Source organism: Phallusia mammillata, chromosome 2 (genome assembly GCF_965637545.1).
Source record: "Phallusia mammillata chromosome 2, kaPhaMamm4.hap1.1, whole genome shotgun sequence".
NCBI classification, from domain to species: Eukaryota; Metazoa; Chordata; class Ascidiacea; order Phlebobranchia; family Ascidiidae; genus Phallusia; species Phallusia mammillata.
This window is the reverse complement of record NC_137253.1, coordinates 24,187,100-24,209,325: the sequence shown is the minus strand read 5'-3', so window position 1 is coordinate 24,209,325 and position 22,226 is coordinate 24,187,100. Positions and strand designations below refer to the sequence as shown.

At 35.9% G+C, this 22,226-nt stretch overlaps 3 protein-coding genes across 3 annotated transcripts; 2 read left to right on the top strand and 1 right to left on the bottom strand.

Annotated features, from left to right (window-relative positions):
* Positions 1-1,581: 1,581 nt before the first annotated feature.
* Positions 1,582-9,901, top strand: LOC145213540 (ciliated left-right organizer metallopeptidase-like). Its single transcript, XM_080081852.1, has 16 exons — positions 1,582-2,461; positions 3,554-3,638; positions 3,704-3,758; positions 4,045-4,194; positions 4,278-4,400; positions 4,470-4,553; positions 4,629-4,802; positions 4,918-4,989; positions 5,463-5,638; positions 5,937-6,062; positions 6,218-6,305; positions 7,095-7,251; positions 7,680-7,748; positions 7,812-7,950; positions 8,376-8,567; positions 8,933-9,901. The coding sequence occupies exons 1-16, from the start codon at positions 1,756-1,758 to the stop codon at positions 9,219-9,221; spliced, it is 2,685 nt and encodes an 894-aa protein (XP_079937978.1). The 5' UTR covers positions 1,582-1,755; the 3' UTR covers positions 9,222-9,901.
* Positions 9,902-10,171: 270 nt separating this feature from the next.
* LOC145213541 (sugar transporter SWEET1-like) lies at positions 10,172-12,925 on the top strand. Its single transcript, XM_080081853.1, has 7 exons — positions 10,172-10,230; positions 10,405-10,525; positions 10,654-10,731; positions 11,170-11,293; positions 11,476-11,637; positions 11,889-12,008; positions 12,234-12,925. Exons 2-7 carry the CDS (start codon positions 10,458-10,460, stop codon positions 12,321-12,323), a joined length of 642 nt encoding a protein of 213 aa, XP_079937979.1. The 5' UTR covers positions 10,172-10,230; positions 10,405-10,457; the 3' UTR covers positions 12,324-12,925.
* A 1,581-nt stretch (positions 12,926-14,506) lies between these two features.
* On the bottom strand, positions 14,507-18,714 carry LOC145215161 (potassium channel subfamily K member 2-like). The gene is made up of 6 exons (XM_080083819.1): positions 18,035-18,714; positions 17,848-17,962; positions 17,544-17,698; positions 17,029-17,209; positions 16,647-16,769; positions 14,507-15,527 (listed from the first exon to the last, which is right to left on the bottom strand). The coding sequence occupies exons 1-6, from the start codon at positions 18,230-18,232 to the stop codon at positions 15,403-15,405; spliced, it is 897 nt and encodes a 298-aa protein (XP_079939945.1). The 5' UTR covers positions 18,233-18,714; the 3' UTR covers positions 14,507-15,402.
* Between the last annotated feature and the right edge of the window lie 3,512 nt (positions 18,715-22,226).

Here is a 22,226-nt window from a genome sequence, read left to right as displayed (position 1 = left end):
AATGACAGCAAGATTTATTATGAGTTTGTGATGTTCAGAAGTAATTCTCCTATTCTTGTTTCACGGTACACTTTACTCCGGAGCTGAAGTAAAAACTGTAGTGCTGTTCCCAGGTTTAATTCAGCGATTAGCTTTGTGTTTGTAAACGTGAATCAAGATGGTTTGTAATGACTGTGTAGAACGTAATGTTTTAACTTTAAACGTGAATGTTTGTTCCCTATTTGTTTGTTCAAAAGAAAGTAAAGGTAAATCCATGGAGCCACTCACTATCCAGGATACAGATTTTTATTTAAAAAAATGTAATAAAAATTGCATTTCGTGCATTTAAATTCTAGTTAGGTTTTCAACTTTTGATCATGCTAATTATGAATTTTGGTTGTGTTTGTACTTCGTAGTATTTTTGAAATGTTTGTGTTCATTTTATAAGTAGGTTAGCAGTGGTTGTTTTTGCTCGCTTCATATCTGCAGATATAAATCCTAAACTGAATCACGTTGTTGCAAGCACCAAAACTAGTTTTATTTTTTTCAATAATTTTAGTTCGTGGGAAACTGGTATTTTGTATTTACAGTATATTTAGTAGTACACTTTCGTAGAAAGGTTTTAGAATTGTTAAATTAAATCCAGAACACTGAAATAATGCCATGGCTTGCTCTGTATCAGTGTGGTCCAACTTTATTTTGTTGCGGGTCATTCAAAATCATTAACTTACTACGTGGGCTAAGGTTTAAATTTTTGCAGGAAAAACTTTTTTCTGGGTCAAACCCTACCTTTTTTATCTATAGATAAGCTTATTTTTATATTTTATAGTTATTTTTCCACTCTAGCGCAAAAATGCCCCGGAACGGAAGCAGAACTCTTTATTACATAACAATGCATTGTCATGCGTCACAATAGGAGATTTTGCAGTATTTAGTGTGTGTTAATCCTCACATTTTAAAAACATTTAATTATTAAAAACAAACTTATAGTTGTCATTAAAATGTTTGGACTTTCGCAGGCCAACAAAATTATCTCGCGGGCCTGCAGTTGGACCACGCTGCTCTACATCATAATAATGTAGCCTACTTTTAGATCTTGAAACACTATTTTACTCATATTTCGTTGTACAGTTGTGGTTACTTTGAAGTTAACAGTGTTAACATAGCTATTAATTAAATAAAAACATGAAATTAAAATAGAAAGAGTGGCACATTCTTGCTTTTAAGTTGATTGCATATTTATGAACATAATTTAAATTGGACTGTATGTTTTGCAAGTTATATTATATATATGTGTAAATAGTGCATCAATGGTTTACATCAAATGTTTTTTTAAGTTTTACAATGGGGAATATATAACAGAAACGAATAAAAAGCTTCAAAACTTATAAGGTCCATCATATACATGCAATAGTTAATGGCATTAATAAACATTTTACGTTTTAATCATGCAATTTTTATGTTGTCACGTTACACTGTTACAAATGTTTTGATAGTGGGTCCGTCGACTTACTTTAAAGTTTGTTTTCGGCCCTCAATGTTGTTTCAGTTTGACACCCCTGATTTACATCACCTTTTAATGCATCACCACTATAATTGTTTTATTTAAACTGCTGCATTTTTTTAAAAAGGAGATATACTATACTTTAAATAACCTCAATTAGGATATCTTTATTTATTTTGCTGGTTGGTGTGTAGTGGAGCCATGCACATCACCAAACTTCATCAAGTGCTTCCTCGCCTCCAGCTCAACAATCACAAGTCAAATGTCAGAAGATGAAAATATGCCCACAAATCATTTTCCTGGTTTTCAGTCAGTGTATTTACGTCGGCCACCTGTTCTCATGCATGATGGTCACATCTGTGTTTCACAATTTTTTACTGCAAACTGACTTGAATGGCGCAATGGCCAAATGCATTCATGATAATCTCGAAGTAACAAAAACTGACCAAAGTCCACAAAGATATGATGTTCCTCTACAAGCAAAGTCACATAGTCGGACAAAGGCAAATTCACAGAATTCAAATGCCAATATGAACAAACTGCATTTAAACTACTATTATTACCATTGGCGTAAAACGAAAGTGCATGAAACCGCAAAATCTATTTCCAGCAGTGTTGAAACCCAAAGACAAACTGAGTTGCACAGAAAGCAGAGATCCCTCAATATGCAATGCAGCAACAAAATACTAAGGCTTTTAAAAACGTGGAGACATCTTTCTTTGTTAGCAAAGAGAGATGTTGAAAATGAAAACCAAGCTGATGATGCATATGATGATGAATTTGAAGAAACAGATGGAATCACTTATTTTGAAGACAGTCAGTTTGATGAAAATGATATTGAAGAACTTTTTAAGCCGTTGCGAATTACTGTGTGGTATGACATTCCAAATATTGCTTTTAAAAATGGTACACTGTATTTTGAAAGACTCCAACAAGGCATTGAAAAAGCTGTTAAAGCTGCTGAGAAAATTTTGTCAGGTTTGTTTACTTGTTAAATTTAGTATTTTTAGATTTAAGAACTTTGTTGACTGAACGGTTCCTGAATAAAAGTATTTTCACATAATCCTGTCCTACTACAATCTCTAAATGAGTGGTTCTCAACCGGGGTTCCGTAAAGCAATTTTAGGGGATCCGTGACACCGTCTTAATTTGCACAAAACAAGATTGATAAATTTCGATTTGAAAAAAACGTTTCGGCATTTTAAAATAACTTGAAGCTTTTGAAAAAGTTTTTCTTAAGCGACAAACCAAAATGCATTGTGTCATTTTAATCCCATTGTGATGCAACAGACGTAAATTGTCAGTGACAAACACAATTAATGCAATGGGTTTTTCTTGTTGATTCCTGATATCCCAACCCAAACAAAGGGATTGGAATTTTGGTCCTGGATTGAATGTGGTTGGTATTTTATGATTTGGTTGCTTGTTAATAAAAAGTACAAAAATTCCTAAACCTTCAAAGGGGTCCGCAATTAGCTTACAGCATCGAAAAGGGTCCGCCAAGGCAAAAAGGTTAAGAGCCACTGATCTAAATGCAAAATGTAAAACCCTAAAAAAATTATTTGGCATGGCTATTTATATCATATAATGTCTATGTACAATGAATTTTGTTTCAGGAATGCATTCATCATGTATCTTTGAACTTGGTTGGCCGCTTAAGGTTAAACCCTATATCTGTCAGGAGCAAAAACACAATGGGTTATCAAGGCTTATCGCCAATTGCGTAATTAAGTTGCACATACTTCACCTAGGGCTTTGTTCTTCAGTGCTGTGATAACACTCCATGCCATTTTGTGTTACCACTTCAGTCCACTTAGATTGTGTTTTCAAGGCAACACCCACTATTGGAAACGATCAAACAGCTTTGTAACGCTGGTGACAACTCCACACTTATGACCGTCATGCCTCTTCGTGATAGTCATTGTTTGACTGTTATGGCAACCGTCACCAGGCCAATGTCGTTAATTCCCACTTAGTAGAAATACGATAAAATATGTCTAAACTTTCCCAAAACATTGCTGTTGCCATAACAGTTGTACATAATAAAGCAAAATATTTTTTGTTATTCAGTGATACCGGTCAAAGATAGATTGCTGCTGTCACGCCACAATATTTGTGCAATGCATTGGCGAAGTGGAGTAAAAAACACTGGAAGGTACATGTCTAATTTTGAAACTGTTAAAGTACATATAAATCACTTAACAAATTTTATCTTAAAAGATGTGCCCAATTCAACCCTGGATACAAGGGGGAGATGTGCCTTAATGAATTTGTGGTAAGTTGGATACTGTCATTTACTAGTCTCAGTTTTTGCCTTTGGCCATGGGAGCGTGTTTTTCAAAACAGTAGTGTTACTTTCCGCAACAGCAGCTTTAACTGTGTTATTATGACCCAACATAAACCAGTGTGGTTGCTTGTTGTCTGCCGTTGCTACGTCAACTGTTGGCTGAAGTTTTCATTTTCACTGAGGCATGAAAAATCCACCAGTTCAAATACAGTATTTCTTTAATACCTTGTAATCCTTTAGACTTGCTTTTGAATATTGTTTGAATATTTTTCAGGTTCCATCTGAACATTTGGAAGGTTTTGCAGTATATAATCAAAACACCTCATCTCCTATCATGGTTCATTACAATAATGGCACTGGTCTATCCAACACCGACCTTGTTTTGTATGTGCGTTCAAAACAAACTCTGAATTGCCTTGAAGTGGTAAGTCTTGAAAGTTAGCACTGGTAGTGTGTAAATGCACTACACAAACTGTACACTATATTTAATATATCTGTGATTTGCAGGGCATTACTGCCTATGCAGCATACTGTCAGCTTGATCAATTCAATCGACCAGTATCAGGATATGCAAACTTCTGTCCGCAACTTTTAATGTCCGATGATTTTGATTCTGAAAAATTTTACTTGGTATGTAAAATTTTTTAATAATAATTTTGCTAACCAGGTTAATAGTGAAACTGTACTTTTCCTTTGCAGACTGTGCTACATGAACTATTTCACATTCTTGGATTTTCACAAAAACTATTTGACAAATTTCAAGACTGTTCACTTGACACTGTGGTAAGACAGATAACACATTAATGTCATGCAGTAAATTTGCAGAACCCAAATATATAAACATGTTTTATTTTCTAGCAAAACTCGTTTTCAACTGAAACTCCTAAATTTGGCAGAGTCTGTGAAGACAGAAATAATGTTGTCAGCTTTGTAAAAGATTGGTATCGAATTCTTTCTCCAGCAGTGTTACGCGAATCCACAAATCACTTTAATTGCACTGGTCTTGGTGGACCTTTGGAAGGAACTTTTCAGGTTTTAAACTCATTTTGTTTTTGTGTATAAGTTTTGCATGCAAAATATTTTTTTAAGTTTTTTATGAATACAGCAGGTGGATATGTGTTGTAGTAAAAATTGTATCGATTTGTAGGAAAAGCGAGTGAGTTCTCATTGGGAATCTCGTTATCTACAGCCATCTATCATGACTGCCTCACTTGGGCTGGTGAGTATAAAAATAGCATTTGAATGTAGTGTGTCCTTGAAGTATGGTCGTGACTTATGAGTTGAGAATATCACTAGAAAACATCAAAGCACAGGGAACATTTATATTGTTGTTTCACCGTGGTAAACTTATTATTCATTGTTTGTTTGTTTTAAAGTCAGGTTCTTGCCAGTTTTTAGGTTTGTATTTTCGGTTTGGGTCCTATTTTCTAGCATACTTAAAACTTAGGTTCAAGGTATAATATTACATCTGTAGGAACTATAATGTCCACCAGCTAAATGAATTTGATACTGCAAATACATATTATTCCCCTCACACTAAGTTTTAGCTCTAAACTACACTTACATTAAATTCATGGATAAAGAAGTGTTGGTTTCATGCCATCCATTTTTTATTTTTCAGTCTTTAGTGAGCAGCCAGTATTTACACCCTGATTATTACCACTGTGGTTTAAAAATTACATTGCATTTTAGGCCCATCTGACTGTGTTGGACCGGATCACGCTAGCTGTGTTCGAAGACAGCGGTTGGTACCAAGTAAATTATTCGCAAGCTGACGAGCTACTTTGGGGAAAAAATGCTGGCTGTGAATTCGGAACTAGGACTTATTGCCGTTCGGGAGACTCACCATTCTTTTGCACATCTGATGAGTAAGTTAAGATGATCAGAAACGGATTGCGAGGGTCAGACCTAAAACGTTTAAGCAAACCCGCGATATCAGCACACTCGCATATAAATCATAGTACGCCAGGCCTACTACATGTAAAGGCATAGACTAGCAACATCTAGCCTACGGTGACATTCGAACTTTCGACAGGAGCCTATCTAGGCTTGATTCGGTATGGCGCTTTTAATAGTCATGGTACTTCTATGTTGTCGATATTCCGCCACTTTTACCCGCATCTTTAAAATTGTATTCCAGCGATTCACATTCGTTTTACGTTTCAGTTTGGTAAACGGATGCCACTATTTGCACTTGGACAAGGGAGTCTGCAAGTCCAACAATTTTTTAGACTCCTGCAAAATGTACGTAGCTGAGAAAGGTGGAGAGTGCTGGAAATCCGAAAATGCAAAGTACGTTTCGACGAAATATAACAGCCATGTAACAAAGCTCTTATGCACCAAAGGGTCCTTTCTAACGTAAACAGTATTGAACAAAATTCTGACAAAATAGTTAACCAACGTACAAGTTTAATGTTTTTTAACCTTTGACTTTTCTAATCTGACAGAGATTCAGGTGACAACAAATTGAATGGCGAGACTTATAACATTAACAGCAGATGTTTCATATCCAATCTTTCGTCCGAGCAAAACCCGGTAAGATGTCTAATGCATTTACTAGTGATGGGACGATACCAGGTTTTGAAGCGAGTACCGATACCGAGTACGAGTACCACATGTATATACCTTCGATGCCGAGTACCGAGTACGATTACCGAGTACTTAAGTGTAGTCTTGTACTTAGTTGTATATCACTGGCTAATTTATCTACCATGGTCGGGGTACAGACGTGCACACACACACGCCGAAAAATGTAATCACCAAGTGATAGCAAAAAATATATACGTAACCTGGCGGAACTTTTTCCCGATTTTGTGCCGTTCGAAGCAAATATTGGCATAAAGTTGCCCGTATTCTTTTCGGTACTCGCACGTTGGTATCGAAAACTGAGACAAAATATTTCGATACCGAGTACGAGTATCGATACCACTGAAATCGTTCGATACCGAGTACCGGGTACCCGTCCCATCACTAGCATTTACCAAGGCATCGAAAACAAACCAACAAAATATATACTGCTTGGAAAATTAGAAAACATATGCTGCTTAACCTGGGTAAAAAAGTTCGTTGGGCGATTATTTCTCTTACTGATCAGTCCATCTCAATCATAAAAAACTAAAATTATGACAAGCAATATACTAATACAAACGTTACTCCATAGTCCAGATTGTCGCAAGCGTGTTTGTGAAATAAGTGATTCTTAGTTCAAAATCGAACAGAGCACTTGCATCTTGTTCCTCTAATTTTTGGGTTTAAATGTTTGTTTGTTAGCTGAATAGCTTCTCTGAAAGGTGAACAAAATTGAAATCGACAACCTCTTTGCAGGAACCGACGAAATCACGTGAGCAGCGAAGTGTTAAGGAGGAAGGGCGATGTTACGAACACAGATGCAACAATTCGCAAACTCTCGAGATTCGTGTGAGCGGTGCTGACTGGGTCCGGTGTATTAAAAACAGGATCGTCAAGATTCCTGGCTACGCAGGTAATGTATCTTCTAAAAACTCAAATTGTGTAATGGTAAATTTAATCACAACCAGTTGAATGCTGCGCTGTCAACTTTGTTTCACAAACAAAGGTGTCCACATTACCTTTTTTCAGTTACTATTTTGGTCTGTTGCATTTGTTTTTGTTGTAAGGTAATAACAATCTCATCTCACCTTACCTCGGTACAATCGGCCACTTTTATTTTTTTGTAGTGTCGGACACTTATGAATTCTTTCGTCGGTGTTTCTTACCTAAAATTTACCTAAAGCTCTTTTCCAAGACTGAGTATTTGTATTTCTTCAAAATCATGAGGAGGCACCTAAAAAACCTCGCGTTTGCTTTCACAATGAAGGGTTTAACTTGAAAAAAGATATTACTGTTCTTCTGTTACACTTTTCGCTTCAGCTGATTCTAACTTTATTGCAGGCAGCATTCGATGTCCAGACCCACGCTTGATGTGCAATCCTAATGTGAAAACCGTAACCTCGAGGGCAGGTACAATCAAAAAATAAATTCTATTTTGACCGTTCTTAAAATCTCACACTTCTTCATTCACAGGGTCGAAATCTTGTGCCACTGTGAACATTTCATTTTCGGGATTGCGCAAATGGCTCGGTTCGCCTGTAGATTCCGCTCGTCTCCAACAGTTTGTAGACAAGTTTGAAAACGCAATCCACAACGCTGTAGAAACCAATGGGTAGGTTAAAAAAAAAATTATGCGTTTTGCCTGCATTTTTGGTAAACGAATTTTCTCGTTTCATACAAAATCACCTTTCTTTTAATTTATCCCTATTTGATTTACTAGTAAAATTTTGTGCCATTAACACAGTTTAACCTTATCCATTTTCGACAAAAGTAGAGCAAAAAAGTGTCTGGACAATGCCTGAATGGGTGATGTATCGGATTGCACTAGGTTTAAGCAATGCTGCTTAAGTTTCTTGTTGAAGGAAACACAAGTAGCCGAGACAGAATAGAATCCCAAAACGCTTTAAACACAAGCCACATTCAAGAATATGCAAAGTAAAAATGCTTCAAACTGGGTCCAAACCTGTGCGGGAATGTGCTAATGAATTTCAAATAAATATGTCTATGGTTATCGCTAAAATTAGTATTTACTCGCAGAACGACGATCCAAGGGAGACCTTACATTTCAGACAACACCGTTGTTTTCCAATTAAAAACAGACGAATCTATTTCGGCCTCAAAATACGCTTGCGGTGAAGCTGTCAGGCGTTTGAAGGCCATGGTCACCACGAAAGTATTTAAGATCTCACCACTCGAAGGCGGAGAGCTATTTGCCACTCATATATCTGTGTAAGTTCTGAAATTAAAGTAGCAAAATGACTTTGTATCAGTAGGGTTGATGAGTGTTTTGATAGGTATGTGATCGACTGTGTTAAAAAAGCTTTTTTGTGCGGGATTTTTTCTTGCTACCGTTAGTTTGTAAAATTTACGTTCCAGCTAACCAAAATCGATGCCATTGCACTATTTAGTTCTTAGACATATGTATATGAGTCAAAAGAAGTTTGTCTGTTGTGTATCAGGTAGTTAAACCGTTTATTCTTAGTGTTGGATGTTGGACCCACAGCCATCTTAGTCTATTACTGAACGAAAACTAAATACATTTTAAGGGTAAATTTTACCAGTGTCTAAGTGTTACCTCTCTCTTCCTTCAACAGAAAATACACACTACATGCATGCGAAATCTCCAACCAATCAAGCACAGAGCAAACAAAGGCGCCTCCTCAAGAGCGCCCTCCTCCGGGCATAATTGCAGCCACAGCAGTTGGTGCCCTTTGTGTCTGCGTGTTCGCTTCGGTAGGTGGTGTGCTGTATTGGAAAAGCACAATTCCACGGTCGGTGGGACCAACTACCGTATCAGCCATTGAAGTCAACTATCAACCAAACCGTTCGTCTGTTACCACTGGGTCTGATAGCAGCGTTGGACAGATTGAATTTCCTGTATGATTGTTACTTTAAAGCCCTGATGATCGTCAGCGTAAAGGGGCGCAGAGACTGATGGTTAACCGTGCAATATTAAAATGTAGTTCAGTATGCGTTGCAGAGTGGTTTGCGGTGAGCTTAAAGGATCGAACCTAGTGGCGCTGTCATGTACAAGTCGTGAAATGCAATTGATTTTGAAATTTTGTGTTTTAGAAAGGTTGTTTACTTGTTTGTTGAATATGTAGAGAGAAAAATTGTAATTGAAGAGTAGGCCTGTGCATTTTAGGCTTTCTTTCATGTCCGAAAATGAGACCAACAAAATGCATCCTAACTTCACATTTGTTTACTTATCTGAACTAAATATTGCACATTTGTTTTCTTATTCTACACGTCGTCGCATTTTTTAGCGTACAAGTTCCTAGCTTACACAGTTCAGTCGGCAAAAACAATTTAGTTGCCTATGTGAATACGGTGCTTACAGTCAATCATATCGAAATGTGCCTGTTTTCGTTTTTGACTCGAATAGACTCCCTATTTTTAAACTTTTGTGCCAATGAATATCGCCTTTATCTGTTGCCGTATTTTTACTAATATTTTGAGTGTCGTCCTGTGGTGCTTGATTAGCGTTTTCCTTTTTATTAGTATTTAAAGTGGTCGTGATATAGACCTTTTAAACACTGTAAATAAAATTAAAAGACAGATAAGTCGCACTGGTGTAACAGCAGGTAAGTTTGTGTTTAGCTGCAACCTTATTGTCAAGTTTCGTTTAAAAGCGTAAACGGAAGCAAAATCTTTGTCAGTTGAAAATTTGGTGTTTTTTGCGATATGCGATAATTTACAGTTAAACAGGGGCTCACCGAGCATCGTTTCATGGCAAATCGGTTTCGGACTTCAGAGCACTGCCGAGAGTGCGAATAATTAAAGTATTAAATAAGATATCTATGGCACGATATAACGTTGGTTTCGCATCATTAAACACTGACACGCATGGCTGATTATTTAGTAGTGCTGTACAGTGTACAGTCAGATTTAAGTAAGTTAAAAACAATTGTAAAGTGTGGCTTACAGATAATTGTAAAATATACAGGCAAACGAATTTGAAAGCATTTGATAATTGTGCTATGACCTAATTTGTTAATAGAACTTGCATCTGATCATTGGGTGTGCACTGTGCAGTAATAAATACCAATGTTTTGAAACTCCACAGGTGACAGGCGTAACTTTTTGGATTGGAAGTTGAAGTGAAAACAAATTGCAAAAATGGAATGGCTGGATGTTATGTCAAATGGATGCATTTTCTTTACCATTGTAATGTTTGCGACCGGAATGTAAGCATACAGTGCTTTGACTATTTGTAGTTTTAACTTTCTTAAAAGAAAACATAAACATCTTATTATAAGTGATACCAATACCATGTTGCTTGTATAAAGTATACTAATTAATAAAACATTTACAGACCCCAATGTTTGCAAATGTTTCGACAAAAGAAGACAGCTAACATCCCATTCCTTCCCTACTTAATGACCAATGTCAAGTATGTGTATATTGTACATTTAATCTTATAATTAACTCATGGATAATGGTTACATCTTACATGTCTTTCTATTTCATAATTCAGATGGCTTTTTGCTGGGTTTCTGTAACACAAAGTGCAGTTTTGTGATAGTATTTGGCACACTTGCACAACTTTGTGTGCTACTTAATGATTAGTATTTACCAATTTGTACATCATAACTATAATTATAAATTATATTATAATTATAAAGTTATTTTTTTGATCAGAAAATCATTAGTAAGTATTATAATTTGTTAAAAAAGGATTGTAAGATTTGGATGTGTATTGATTCATGACAGAACACACTTTAAATCCAACAGTTATTCTTTCAACTTATTAACACATAAAACTGCAAAATAGGACTATTTTGTATTAAAACGTTTGCTACTCTGCAGTGACATTGACTAATGTTTTCAGCAATGTTTCATGGATAATATATGGACAGATGACTAACAACTTTACTGTGCTTTTTGTCAATGTGGTTGGATCAAGTTTGCAGTCCATATACATGGCTGTTCACACATTTTACTGTGATTCAAAGGTAAGGCTCCTATATTGTGTGCTACATAACAACAATAATCCCTAGCACATTTATGTTTGACGAAAGCCAATTTAAGTATATTAGAGCACTGTTACAGTTTTACTGGACAGTAAACTTCTGTTGTAAAGCTTGGCAAAAAAATATAAACCACATCAAGCATTAACACTTGCTTTATTTTTTAGAAGAAGCAAGTGACTCAATCTCTAACAGCTGGCTTGTGTGTGTTTGTTGGATGGATTGTGGTAACATATGGATTTGAAAGTTTGTCTGTTTCTATCAACATTACAGGATTTGTTTGCTGTATTATCACTATTCTCATGTTTGCCTCTCCATTGGCTGAAATAGTAAGTGGGGCCACAATGTACACAGCAAACTATACAAAATTTTGTTAAGCAATACAAGTGTACACAGTTTCACTTTTTTGTTAAAGTGTGGTTGTTATCCAGATTTATGTTTATCGTGTTTCTTTTTCAATCAAATACCCACTGACAGCAAAACTTCTTCACAGCTGTAAAGTGGTGCTAAGTAAATCTTTAAAACCTGCTTAAGTATATTTTTTTATCTTTGAGAATAATGCAAATATTGTCTGTTGCAGAACACTGTTATTACTGAGCAGTCAACTGCCAGGATTTCATTTCCTTTGACTGTGGCATCATTTTTGTGTGGAGGCTCATGGACATTGTTTGGAATGTTATTAGGTGACAGCTTCATTGTGGTAAGTCTAAGCAATTCTATTTGTGGAAATCATTGTGGCAACAAAATATTATAATGGTAATCTTTGCTACACTGTAATGCATTAAATATACTGTTTTAACCCTATTACATGTAAGCTTTAAGATTGCTGTTCAAAATCATAAAAATCTTGTATACTTCTACATTGCTGTTCAAAATCGTGTAAAACATGGTTTATTTATTTTTTCTTCAAATCACACAATTCTAGGTTCCAAATGCTTTGGGTGTTGTTACAAGTGTTATTCGATTCTTTCTTTTCCACAAATACCCATCTAAATCACAAGTATTGCCAATGTGATGAGGAAAAGTGGGCATACGCTTATATGACAGCACTTGCTTGTTTCAAGGCAGTGCAAAAGGTTTTGCAATATATACCATGGGTGGCTTGCAGTTATATCTGTAAGATTTATTATATGTGCCCTAAAATATGATACACAAGATATGTATTGTTGTTTCTAGACACCAGTCTCTATGGTTGAAATTTGAGTTAATTGTTGTTTTGCACACTCACTGAAAACAATTTGCTTATTAGATTTAAATGGCAGTTTTATCCACTGATATTTGTGCAATTGATTTAGCTGTTCTTAACTACAATAGTATGTATATGTTGGTTTCGAAAGATTAAATAAAACGACACCCAATTTTTGATTCTAAAAAAATCTTGTTGGATACTGTTTCATGCACTTGTTATATTTTACCTTATTTCTTTTTATCGTAGTTTTCAAAAACAGTAGAATTTACTTTATTGCCTCGCTGCTAAAACAGCTGATTTTTTATTTCAATAAGTCGCATTTTAAACATTGTTTATTTGCAAAGCTTGGTTTGACTGGGTCTTCCGTTAACTGTTTATTTTTACATTGAATGAACAATAAATAAAGTAATCAGAAGGTTGCATATAAATCTCGGGAATTTGTAAACGTGTTTTTATCATGTGTTAGCTCCTTTCGTGTACAGTGATGCATAGTTTATTTTATTTTTCCTGATTGCTGCAGTATGTACGAGTTAACTTTTTCCAAGACCTCATCCAGAGCCGTCCAATCTTTTTTTTTCAAAAAAAACCTCGTGTATCTTTTCAACTAAAAATTTTATCACGCAAAACGAAAAAAGAACGAGCGCATCAGACCAAACCGTTTTAGGTTGCACCCGAAACACGTTTCGAACAATGCACTTCGCCATAAAAACTAAACACAAAGAAATCGCGTAAATGTAGACATTTACTTTACTAATGGCTTTTAAATCCGCTCATGTGACAGCTATAAACCAGGCATTTACAACACGATGGAATCGTATTATAAGTGTAGCTAGAATTGAGAGCGGTATGGAATATAACTTATCAATCATACAGTATTAAATGTAATGTATCAAATTTGGAAAAAAAGTTTTGGCCATCAAAACATTTTGTTGAAGTAAGAGAAAACGACAAATTAAAAGATATAGAATCTATATTATAGATCGAGGTCCTAAGATGTTTATGAACTGTATTTTTTAGTCACCTGGCCACCTAACCTGTAGGGAAAGGGTTTGTGACAAATTAAAATTGGGAGACGTCCAATCGTTCCATTTAAAACAAGATAAATCCACCCCCAGGACTGGGCGCCGAATCCTGCGATATTGTTTGGTTTGTCATAGAATGCTTTAATCAGGAAACGGGCAAAATGATCCATTGTGGTGGACATACTTATCAGCATGGCTTTTGTCGTGTCAGTCCGTTTAACCGTTGTGGAAGCTTTAAAACAACAAGTTTTTTCTTTGTAATGCCCATCTGTATACCCAAAAATGTATTGCTTGGTCATGTGCTTGGTGGGACAATCGAGCTTGCAGTTTAACTTCCACAATATGCATATTGTATGTTGTATTTTCATCACAAAGAAGGCCATGGATTCAGCCGGTTCTATAGAACCGTATCACGACATTTTATGAGATCAGCGAACCGGTTAGCATTGCTGGTTACTGTCAATGGACTTTTTGTAACAGAACCGGCTGAAAAATATGACTTTTGTGATAGAACCGACTGACAAAAACTTTGAATCCCATCACTGGGTGTAAGTATTGTATTCGGTTTATGACTTTTCGTTTGACAAAGTTCGATGCAAATTTCGAATGTTAACCCGACAACAGCATGTTTCATGTCGAAACCACACTCGCTTTGTCAATATTTGCCTACATGGACATGTCCCGCGTAGTAATAGGCCGATATAGCTTGGTGTGTGTACTTTGCTTTACCGGCGATCGCGAGTGCAATAAGGAACCACTTTGCTTCAAGTTACAGCAAGTAACCCACTAAGCATGTGGCTTCGGTTTGACGAACTCTAACTTTGTAACAACCAAAATAAGTAACTTGGGTAGCCTATCTTTCATAAAATTTATTGCCAAAAATTGGTCTTCATGGTGTTTTAATGGTCCCATAAATTTCATCAGTCGTAAATCATTGCGGAATTGATGAACTGCATTAGAAACAAGTAAACAAAAAAACAGTCACACTTACTCGTTGGTTTTGTTATTAAGGTTAGCCATGTTTCCCGTCGAATGGAGATTTTCTATTCATATAAGTTACGACTTTCGGGTCAATCAACACAAATCGGATTGATTTTAAGTTTGTGAAAAACAATAAGTCTAAGATTTTGAGATAGGCATACGAAAATTATACCTGAACAACATGAAAAAAACATCAGAAAGATACACGACAATAATGGCGGTTAGAATCAATGGAAATAGAGACTACAGAAAGTTAAGCATAGTAAGTACATATACGTACGCATCACATTTTAGACGACGGCTAAACAAATGTCAATTTATGCAATACAGTGACTTGTTCAAAACCATCACAAAGGCTCCCAGAGTACTGCGCCTCGCCACCTTAGAGAAAAGGTAATCAGAGGAAGTTTATCTTATGTTCACCAAACTAATTGTCAGTACTTTTTAAGCTTTCCCCTTTTTGCGAATACGTATGAACGACATTTGCTAGGACCAATATTCAAACCAGTACTATAGTTACAGTGGTTCCATAAAAATATATATATAGTGGAAAAACACGCCCCTTGCGATTTGGTCAAAATGTTGAAAACCAAAACTGACACAACACTATAAGGATTACAATTATTGCACCATGTTATTTCACAATTAAAATAATTATAAGGATGATTAGCAGAAAACAGTTGCGTTATTAAACAAAACACTGTACAATAAACACCAAGTCTAACACGATTTAGAAACGCCAATATATACAACAATATTGAGGCAGAATGTTTATTGTGTATAGATACAGTGCGCCTGTACGAACTTTGGACTTTGCCACCCCCTGAAAATGTATCACCCAATGGCGCCGAGTTTTTCGTTGCTGTTGTACCGCTGAAGAATTTGAAATGTGTATATCTGTTTCATTTAAAGCTACTTTTCTCATTTAGATCTTCCGCACTCCCTTCATTATTTTCTATCACCTCCGATTCAGCTTGAACAACACCATCGGGCTCTTCGTATTCCGATTGTTTTGGATTAATCAAACCTAATATCAAACGCATGTTAATGCACAGATCAAATCTTATAACAGAAGTCGCGTAAAATATGAAAGCAAAAACCTTAACAAAAAGAGCAAGGGCAAACAAAAGAGCAAATATTTAAACAAGAAAGCGAACTTATGAAGGGCTAAGCCTTGGTAACACTTTGTGCAAACACAAATGTCTGAGGAAACTGCTACTTGGTGCCTAAATGCGTGGGAGTGAACAGCTGAACAACTTCCACGCAATTCAAGGCCTTCTTGCAAAATTAGACTTAAACACAGCCAAATAAAAAAATTATGGTCTAAAACGTAAAATTATGACTTGCTGCAAATGTTATTTGAGCAAGTTGGTTTTTAGATTCGTACGAATCAGGAAATTAACTTGACCTTAAGTGAACATGTGTTTTTGAATGTAACACGGAGCCAGTTTGCGTATTGGGTCATTTTATGCTAAAAAAACTGTTTTGAGGATCGTGTTCTGCGAATATTTCCCGCTCTCCAGTACATGGCGCTTCAATTTTCCACAGTATGCGGTTTGTGTTGTTTGTAAGCATATTAAGTACATATGTACGCATCTACAGCAAACAATTGCGTGTTGTGTTTCGTTTATGCGACCAAAAATCAATGAGAAAGGAATAATATTCTAGCAACACACTGTACAATTTTTTCGTTATGTCAAACGGGCCAAAAAAGTAACATGTGTAAAGTATAATACTTTTCATAGCAATTGATTAGTAATGGTTATAGCTCATTAATTTCAGGAAGTACATGTCACACATGTACATCTTTTTGCAGAACATAGCAACCCATGTGCCTACCCCTCCTCTGTCTCACTGTTACTGGTTTCAACAGATTCTTTTTTGAGCAGTTGCATGGTTTGCTGTTTGAGTGACGCTTCTGCCATTTCTATGACGTCAATGCTTTTACGGGCAATGTACATTTCTGGAACTGACATTACCTTTGTATGTGTGGTTTTTATTTCAACAGGAAACTTTATCGAGGGTTTCCATTCATAATTTTGTGTAACTTAAGTAAAACATTATGTCCAAATACAGCAATGCAGCTTTATCATTGCTGGATTAACCAATTTTGTAAGTGTATAAAACACAGGTATTGTTAACTTACCATGTTGCTTTAACCTGGTGGAAATAATGCTTACAAATGTAGCCATGAATGCTAGACCAAACAGTATCCAAAAATACACCATCACTCGATACATAGATATGTAAGTTACATCAGGGTTGTCACCTGCAATACAATTTTTTACAAAATTATTATCTTTTAGAATCTTAAAAGCTCCACCCTGTTATTCTAATATTGTAAAGTGATCCCTCCAAATTTAGGCTTTTGGTTTTTGCACCAAATTCATTTCGCACTGCTTTTATTGTTTTTGATAATTACAATGTACATTTTTGCATTAAATTTCCTGGGACTGAACCACAGCATGCAAATACATAATGTATAATATTGAGGAAACAAAAAATTTAATGCGCAAAATTTCACCAACCTGCAACATAGTCTCCAAAACCTATTGTGGTAAGAGTGATAATGGAATAATACATGCTGATACCATAGGGCCATTTTTCTACAGCACTAAAAATAACTGCAGGAATGCAACAAAACAAAGTGAATCCAAAGGCTGCAAATGTGGTGAATATCATCGTGTTTTTAACCCATGTCTTTAGTTCCTGCAACAGTAATTAGCATAAATTAGGCAAACAGGAAATGTGACCTTTAGTCATGATGGCTGCCTATAAAAAGCGACACAAATAGGTTGTCATGAGTAGATTAGTTGATGGGTATATGTATGGAATTGTTTATGATATCTGTCAGCAAAATTACACACCATTGGTATGTGTGATTTGTACATTTCCTATTTATACATTGTATTTTTATTTTGTACATTAATATTGTTTAATTATCAGCTGTTATTTTCTGTTTACAATAATCCCCTTTTTGGATGATGTGACAAAATGACCAACTGTTATCCTGAAAATTAAAGTAGGTTAGTTCTAGACGAACCTTTCTATCCACTATGTCAGATAACTTTTTTATTCCACGCCCAAACACTTCTCCCAGACCACCAAACATGATTGCAAACAGTGGAATTCCAAGTAATGCATAAAATACACAAAATGCCTGGCTGCTTGCTGCTGTGGGAGCGATGTGGCCATAGCCTGAATAATTTAAATAGTTTTTTTTATTTATCTATGCAAAATGTATTTATTTTTAAATATTCAACAAATTTATAAATTATGCTATGCATTAATTAGGTGAAAATTTGTTTAAAAAAAAACTCAATTTTGAAAAGACATGAACAGTTTACCAATGGTTGTAATGATGGTTCCAGAAAAAAATACTGAACTTTGGAAATCCCAACGGTTAGGGCAATTCACATTCCCTTTTAGGGTAATTCCATGATTGTAAAATTCATTTACTTTCTAAAGAAAAAAATCACATTAACTGTCACTAAACATTCAATCATTCTACATTATAAAGCAAATCATCATTACCTGAATAAATATCTCAACTTCTCCAACAGATGGAGTGTAGTTGGTTTTGGTATAGTTAACCAACTGCTGCTTAAACACCTGAGCCTCAGAACATTTTTTAATTTCCAATGGTCGCTCAATTGCATAAAACACACCAGCCCCAATAATCAAGTATATAAAGTAACCAACAGTAAGTATAGTGAGAGTTTTCCACTCCATTAATAACAATTATTGGTCCAAATTATATAAATTTCTGCTAAAAGTAGGACTTTGAATAAGGCACATTTAACACGACAAATTTTAAAACCTGTTGTTTTATCAAGGCAGCTGGGCCAAATTAAAATCACCAAGCTAGCAGCACAATTTATCACATTAATTACAGAACATCAGATTTTTCTCTCGTTCTCACTGACTGCTTGGCATACCTTTAATTTAAAAAAAAGCTTTGTTAAATGCTTTCTGTGTTAAAACTTGGTGTACTGGTTAACCAACTGCACTTTGAATACTTTGTCCAAGCTGTATGGAATGGTTGTATAGTTGCTCTTACAGTACAGACATAATTTGTATGTGTTCCTTTGCATTACTACGAACGGAGAGGCAGAGGCATGCGCATTATTTCCGGATTGATGAATATTCTCAATTGTGCTGCTAAAACTTGCTACGGTGGGCGAAATAGACTCAACTTAACTCTTACTTAATAACAGTAGGGTTAAAGACGAAAAAGAGAATAGGATCTTTACCGGGAGATCCCCAATTTGGATCCCTTTCTGTTGCGGCTGCAAACGCCACCTTGCGAAATTCCGGTTTAATTTTTTTAACGTTAGAATGCGCTATGGGCAAATTACACCAGCAATATTTGACACTAAACAATTAAACAATTTCATTTTTTGTGCTAAACCGATTTTAGCCCGATTTAAACTACGACCAAGCACTGATTTCCTGTTTGAAGGAAATCCTGTCTTGAAATATCCATTAGTAATTTATTAACCAGACCGTTCACGGACTTTGTGAGACAAAGTTTGTTCTGTCTGTCTTGTGCCCAAACTGCACTATGAAAACTGCTGCATTGGCTAAATGCTGACAAAATAAAGACAGTCTATAACGTAGTTAATCTAGTTTTAGCACGATGCGTAGTTTGGTGTTTATTGCAATAGTAGTTGGACTTCTTGCATTGCCAATAGATAGCGGAAGACAGGGTGGCCCCCCCAAAGCGAAGGTGAGTTTCAAAGCGATGGACAAGCTAGTCCAACAACACTCAAAAACAAACTTTATTTTGTATACTGGAACGTAGACTATTCTATTTGACCATAAGATATAATATCGAAATTTCATACAATTACCAGAAACATAAAAAGCCCGCGACGTGCCCAGACACTTGTAAACTGAGGAGAAGGATTGCAAAATTTGAAGCATTGATTGAGGGTAAGTAATAACTTATTGGTGTTGGAAAAACAAGGCTGAGGTTGTTTTGGGCTATTTGTCAAAGATATCATTATGGTTTAAAACACGCATAGGCCTATACGTAAAACACGTATATCGAATAGCATACATCCCAGGTAAACTTTTTCAATGTGTTATCCCCGTGTCAAGTTTGATAGTGTCTGTGTTATCTTCGGGTTATGTTTGGATATCGAGTTTTGGCTTTTTCGCCGATGTTTCATAGAAAATTCGCGATTATATGCTTGGATTATAGGTAGCAAATCAAGCATTTTTTGAGAACTGGATTTTCAATGAAAACTACGCGTAAATCACCCTTGAGTTTTGCTCGGACAGTTAGAACCATTACCGAACAACATTGATAATTGTAGCCTAAACATATAATAAGAAAATGAGTATAAACCTCGGATATTTTAAAGACTTTTTGAAAAGTAACATTTAAATTAAATGTGTGGTTTGCACTGTAAGCTGGCGTCCCAAGGCTGGATTGTGTATCAGGCGAATATTGTGATCGAATCCAGAAAATGAGTGTAAACCACTTGTGCTATTTGGCCAATTGTTGTTTCGTTCCTGGTAAAATTGTTGCAGCGAAAACTGATTTATTCGCTCAGTTAAAATTTGTTTGCCGTTGGTCGTGGAAGTATTAAAGTATTAATCTACAAGGGAGCGCGTGCTTAAAACGCAACGCTATTCAAATAACGGTGTTACCACATCGCCAAATTAGTTTTGCATCACTTCCTTTATTACATTATAACCTCTTCTGTGACGAAACAATTCATAATATACACGTAACAGTGAAATTGGAAGGTTGTTGTTTACAAGTTATAATGATTGGTTCATTTGCTGTAAAACGTGGCAGATAAAGGTGTCTTTACTGTTGGTTTAGTTAAATTCGTAGAGCTGCATTTTTAGTGACAGATATGGCTCAAATTAAGTGTTGTTGTGTCGACTGACCTTCTGCAAGAAAGCAGTGTTTCCTGTAATTGCGGGTAAGTGTTTTATTCCTACTTATGACGAAAAAATATTTGATTTATACACATGTGACTGGTACAACAACGTGTGCCGCACTTTTTGACCCGAAGGCAAAATAGTTGGTGAGTGGGTGATTGGCATTTCTTATGCGTTAGCGCAGTTTAATGTGTTTTGTTTACTTGTTTAGAAAACCGTTTCATTCCATGTTCAATTACTGAAGCTGTTTTCGCCATTGCTTACACCGATTGAGTACGACCATTGAATGTTTCGCAATTAATGTGTTTCACTGATGACTTATACTGTATGTAGTTTACAGAAAAGCCGTTGCCGTCGTATAATAAATGGTAAAATGACCAAATATCTACTTTTTGTTGATGTGAGCTAGTACAGCCATGAAACGTCAATATTTAGGATGATTAATCTACGGTTTATCCTAATTTATGCATGGGTTTCTAGCGATTCGTTCAGGATGTTCAAACCTGGATCATCAATAAAAATCATACTTGAAATTTTCCTTGAAAGTGTTACCTTTCGTGTCATAACACATAGATAAATCCCGGGAGTACGAAAGTAATGCAAGTGTGAAACAAAACAAGTTCGTTGATATCTCAAGCATGACAAGGGGATAATTTTCCACCTGGGATAAAACCTCAGTTTGTAAAAATTTGTCAAATTTACTTGTATTATGTTCACTACTACACTTCGGTTTATTTTTCTCAATTGTTTTGTGGAAAAGTGAGAAGGAGCTTTAGGATAGCTCATTACGGACGATTAAAAGATAAGCGCAAAGGTTATTAAGAATCACTGGTTATGGTATAAGCTTCTGCTATTTCTCGGTTGCTTTATATTTTTAGTTTTTAGTGCCCTTGCTTAGCTTCATTGCTCTGTTATTTGTTTTCAGACAAGATTTCAGCTGTGGAAAGAATCGTACAAGACAATTCTTCAAGTTTGGCTCTGGACGCAAACAACACAGAAAGACTGAATAGATTCCTCGCTGAACTGCGCGAAGACGTGCATAGTCAACTGCAGGATGACGCAGATGCAGCGATCGGCGAATTGAAAGGAATATTGGTTGAAGAACAAGCAGCCATCAGTACCATATCCACACAGGTTGTGTAACATTTGTGCGTTTAAATACCTTTAGCACCGCTTGATCTTTGTTGCGGCGCTTTTCTAGTGGCTGTTGTTCCACAATTAAGGTAAACCACCAAACCCCATTCGTTTGGTCTGTGATAAAAGGTCAGTTTGCAGTTTTGTAGACCGAGTGTATATAATAAATGTGTGATATGGGGTTTCCTGATTAATTATCTAGCATTTAAACATATGAAGCGCTGGAAAGGTTGCGCTGTGATATTTCACTTCAACCGTGTATTTCAGGTTGAGGAAATGATTCGATCGATTCCTGAAGCGGTTTCGCGGCTTGCACCTGTTTCAGTTGTAAGCAACCAAACCAACCCCTTCACTGAAGATGCGATCCGCGCACTAAATGCGACGATTATCACTTTGAAGCGCCAAAATACTTCCTTGAAAAAGAAGACAAAGGTATTTTGTGTTTTAAAATTGACTGGCAGAAGCGTTTAAAGCGAGTTTCCTTAAAGCTAGGGCTACCATATTTCCTTCCCAAAAAAGGAGGACACATTGTTGAAAAGAACATGAAAGAATACTTCAGGGCCCCCAAAAAATAAAAGCCTTAGAAATTAGACGGTATTGAATTATAATTCGGATAAAGTTTAACGTTTATCACATCACCACACTAAAATAACCTTGTTTTTTTTCAAAAAATTCTTTAAAAAATAAGCTGAAG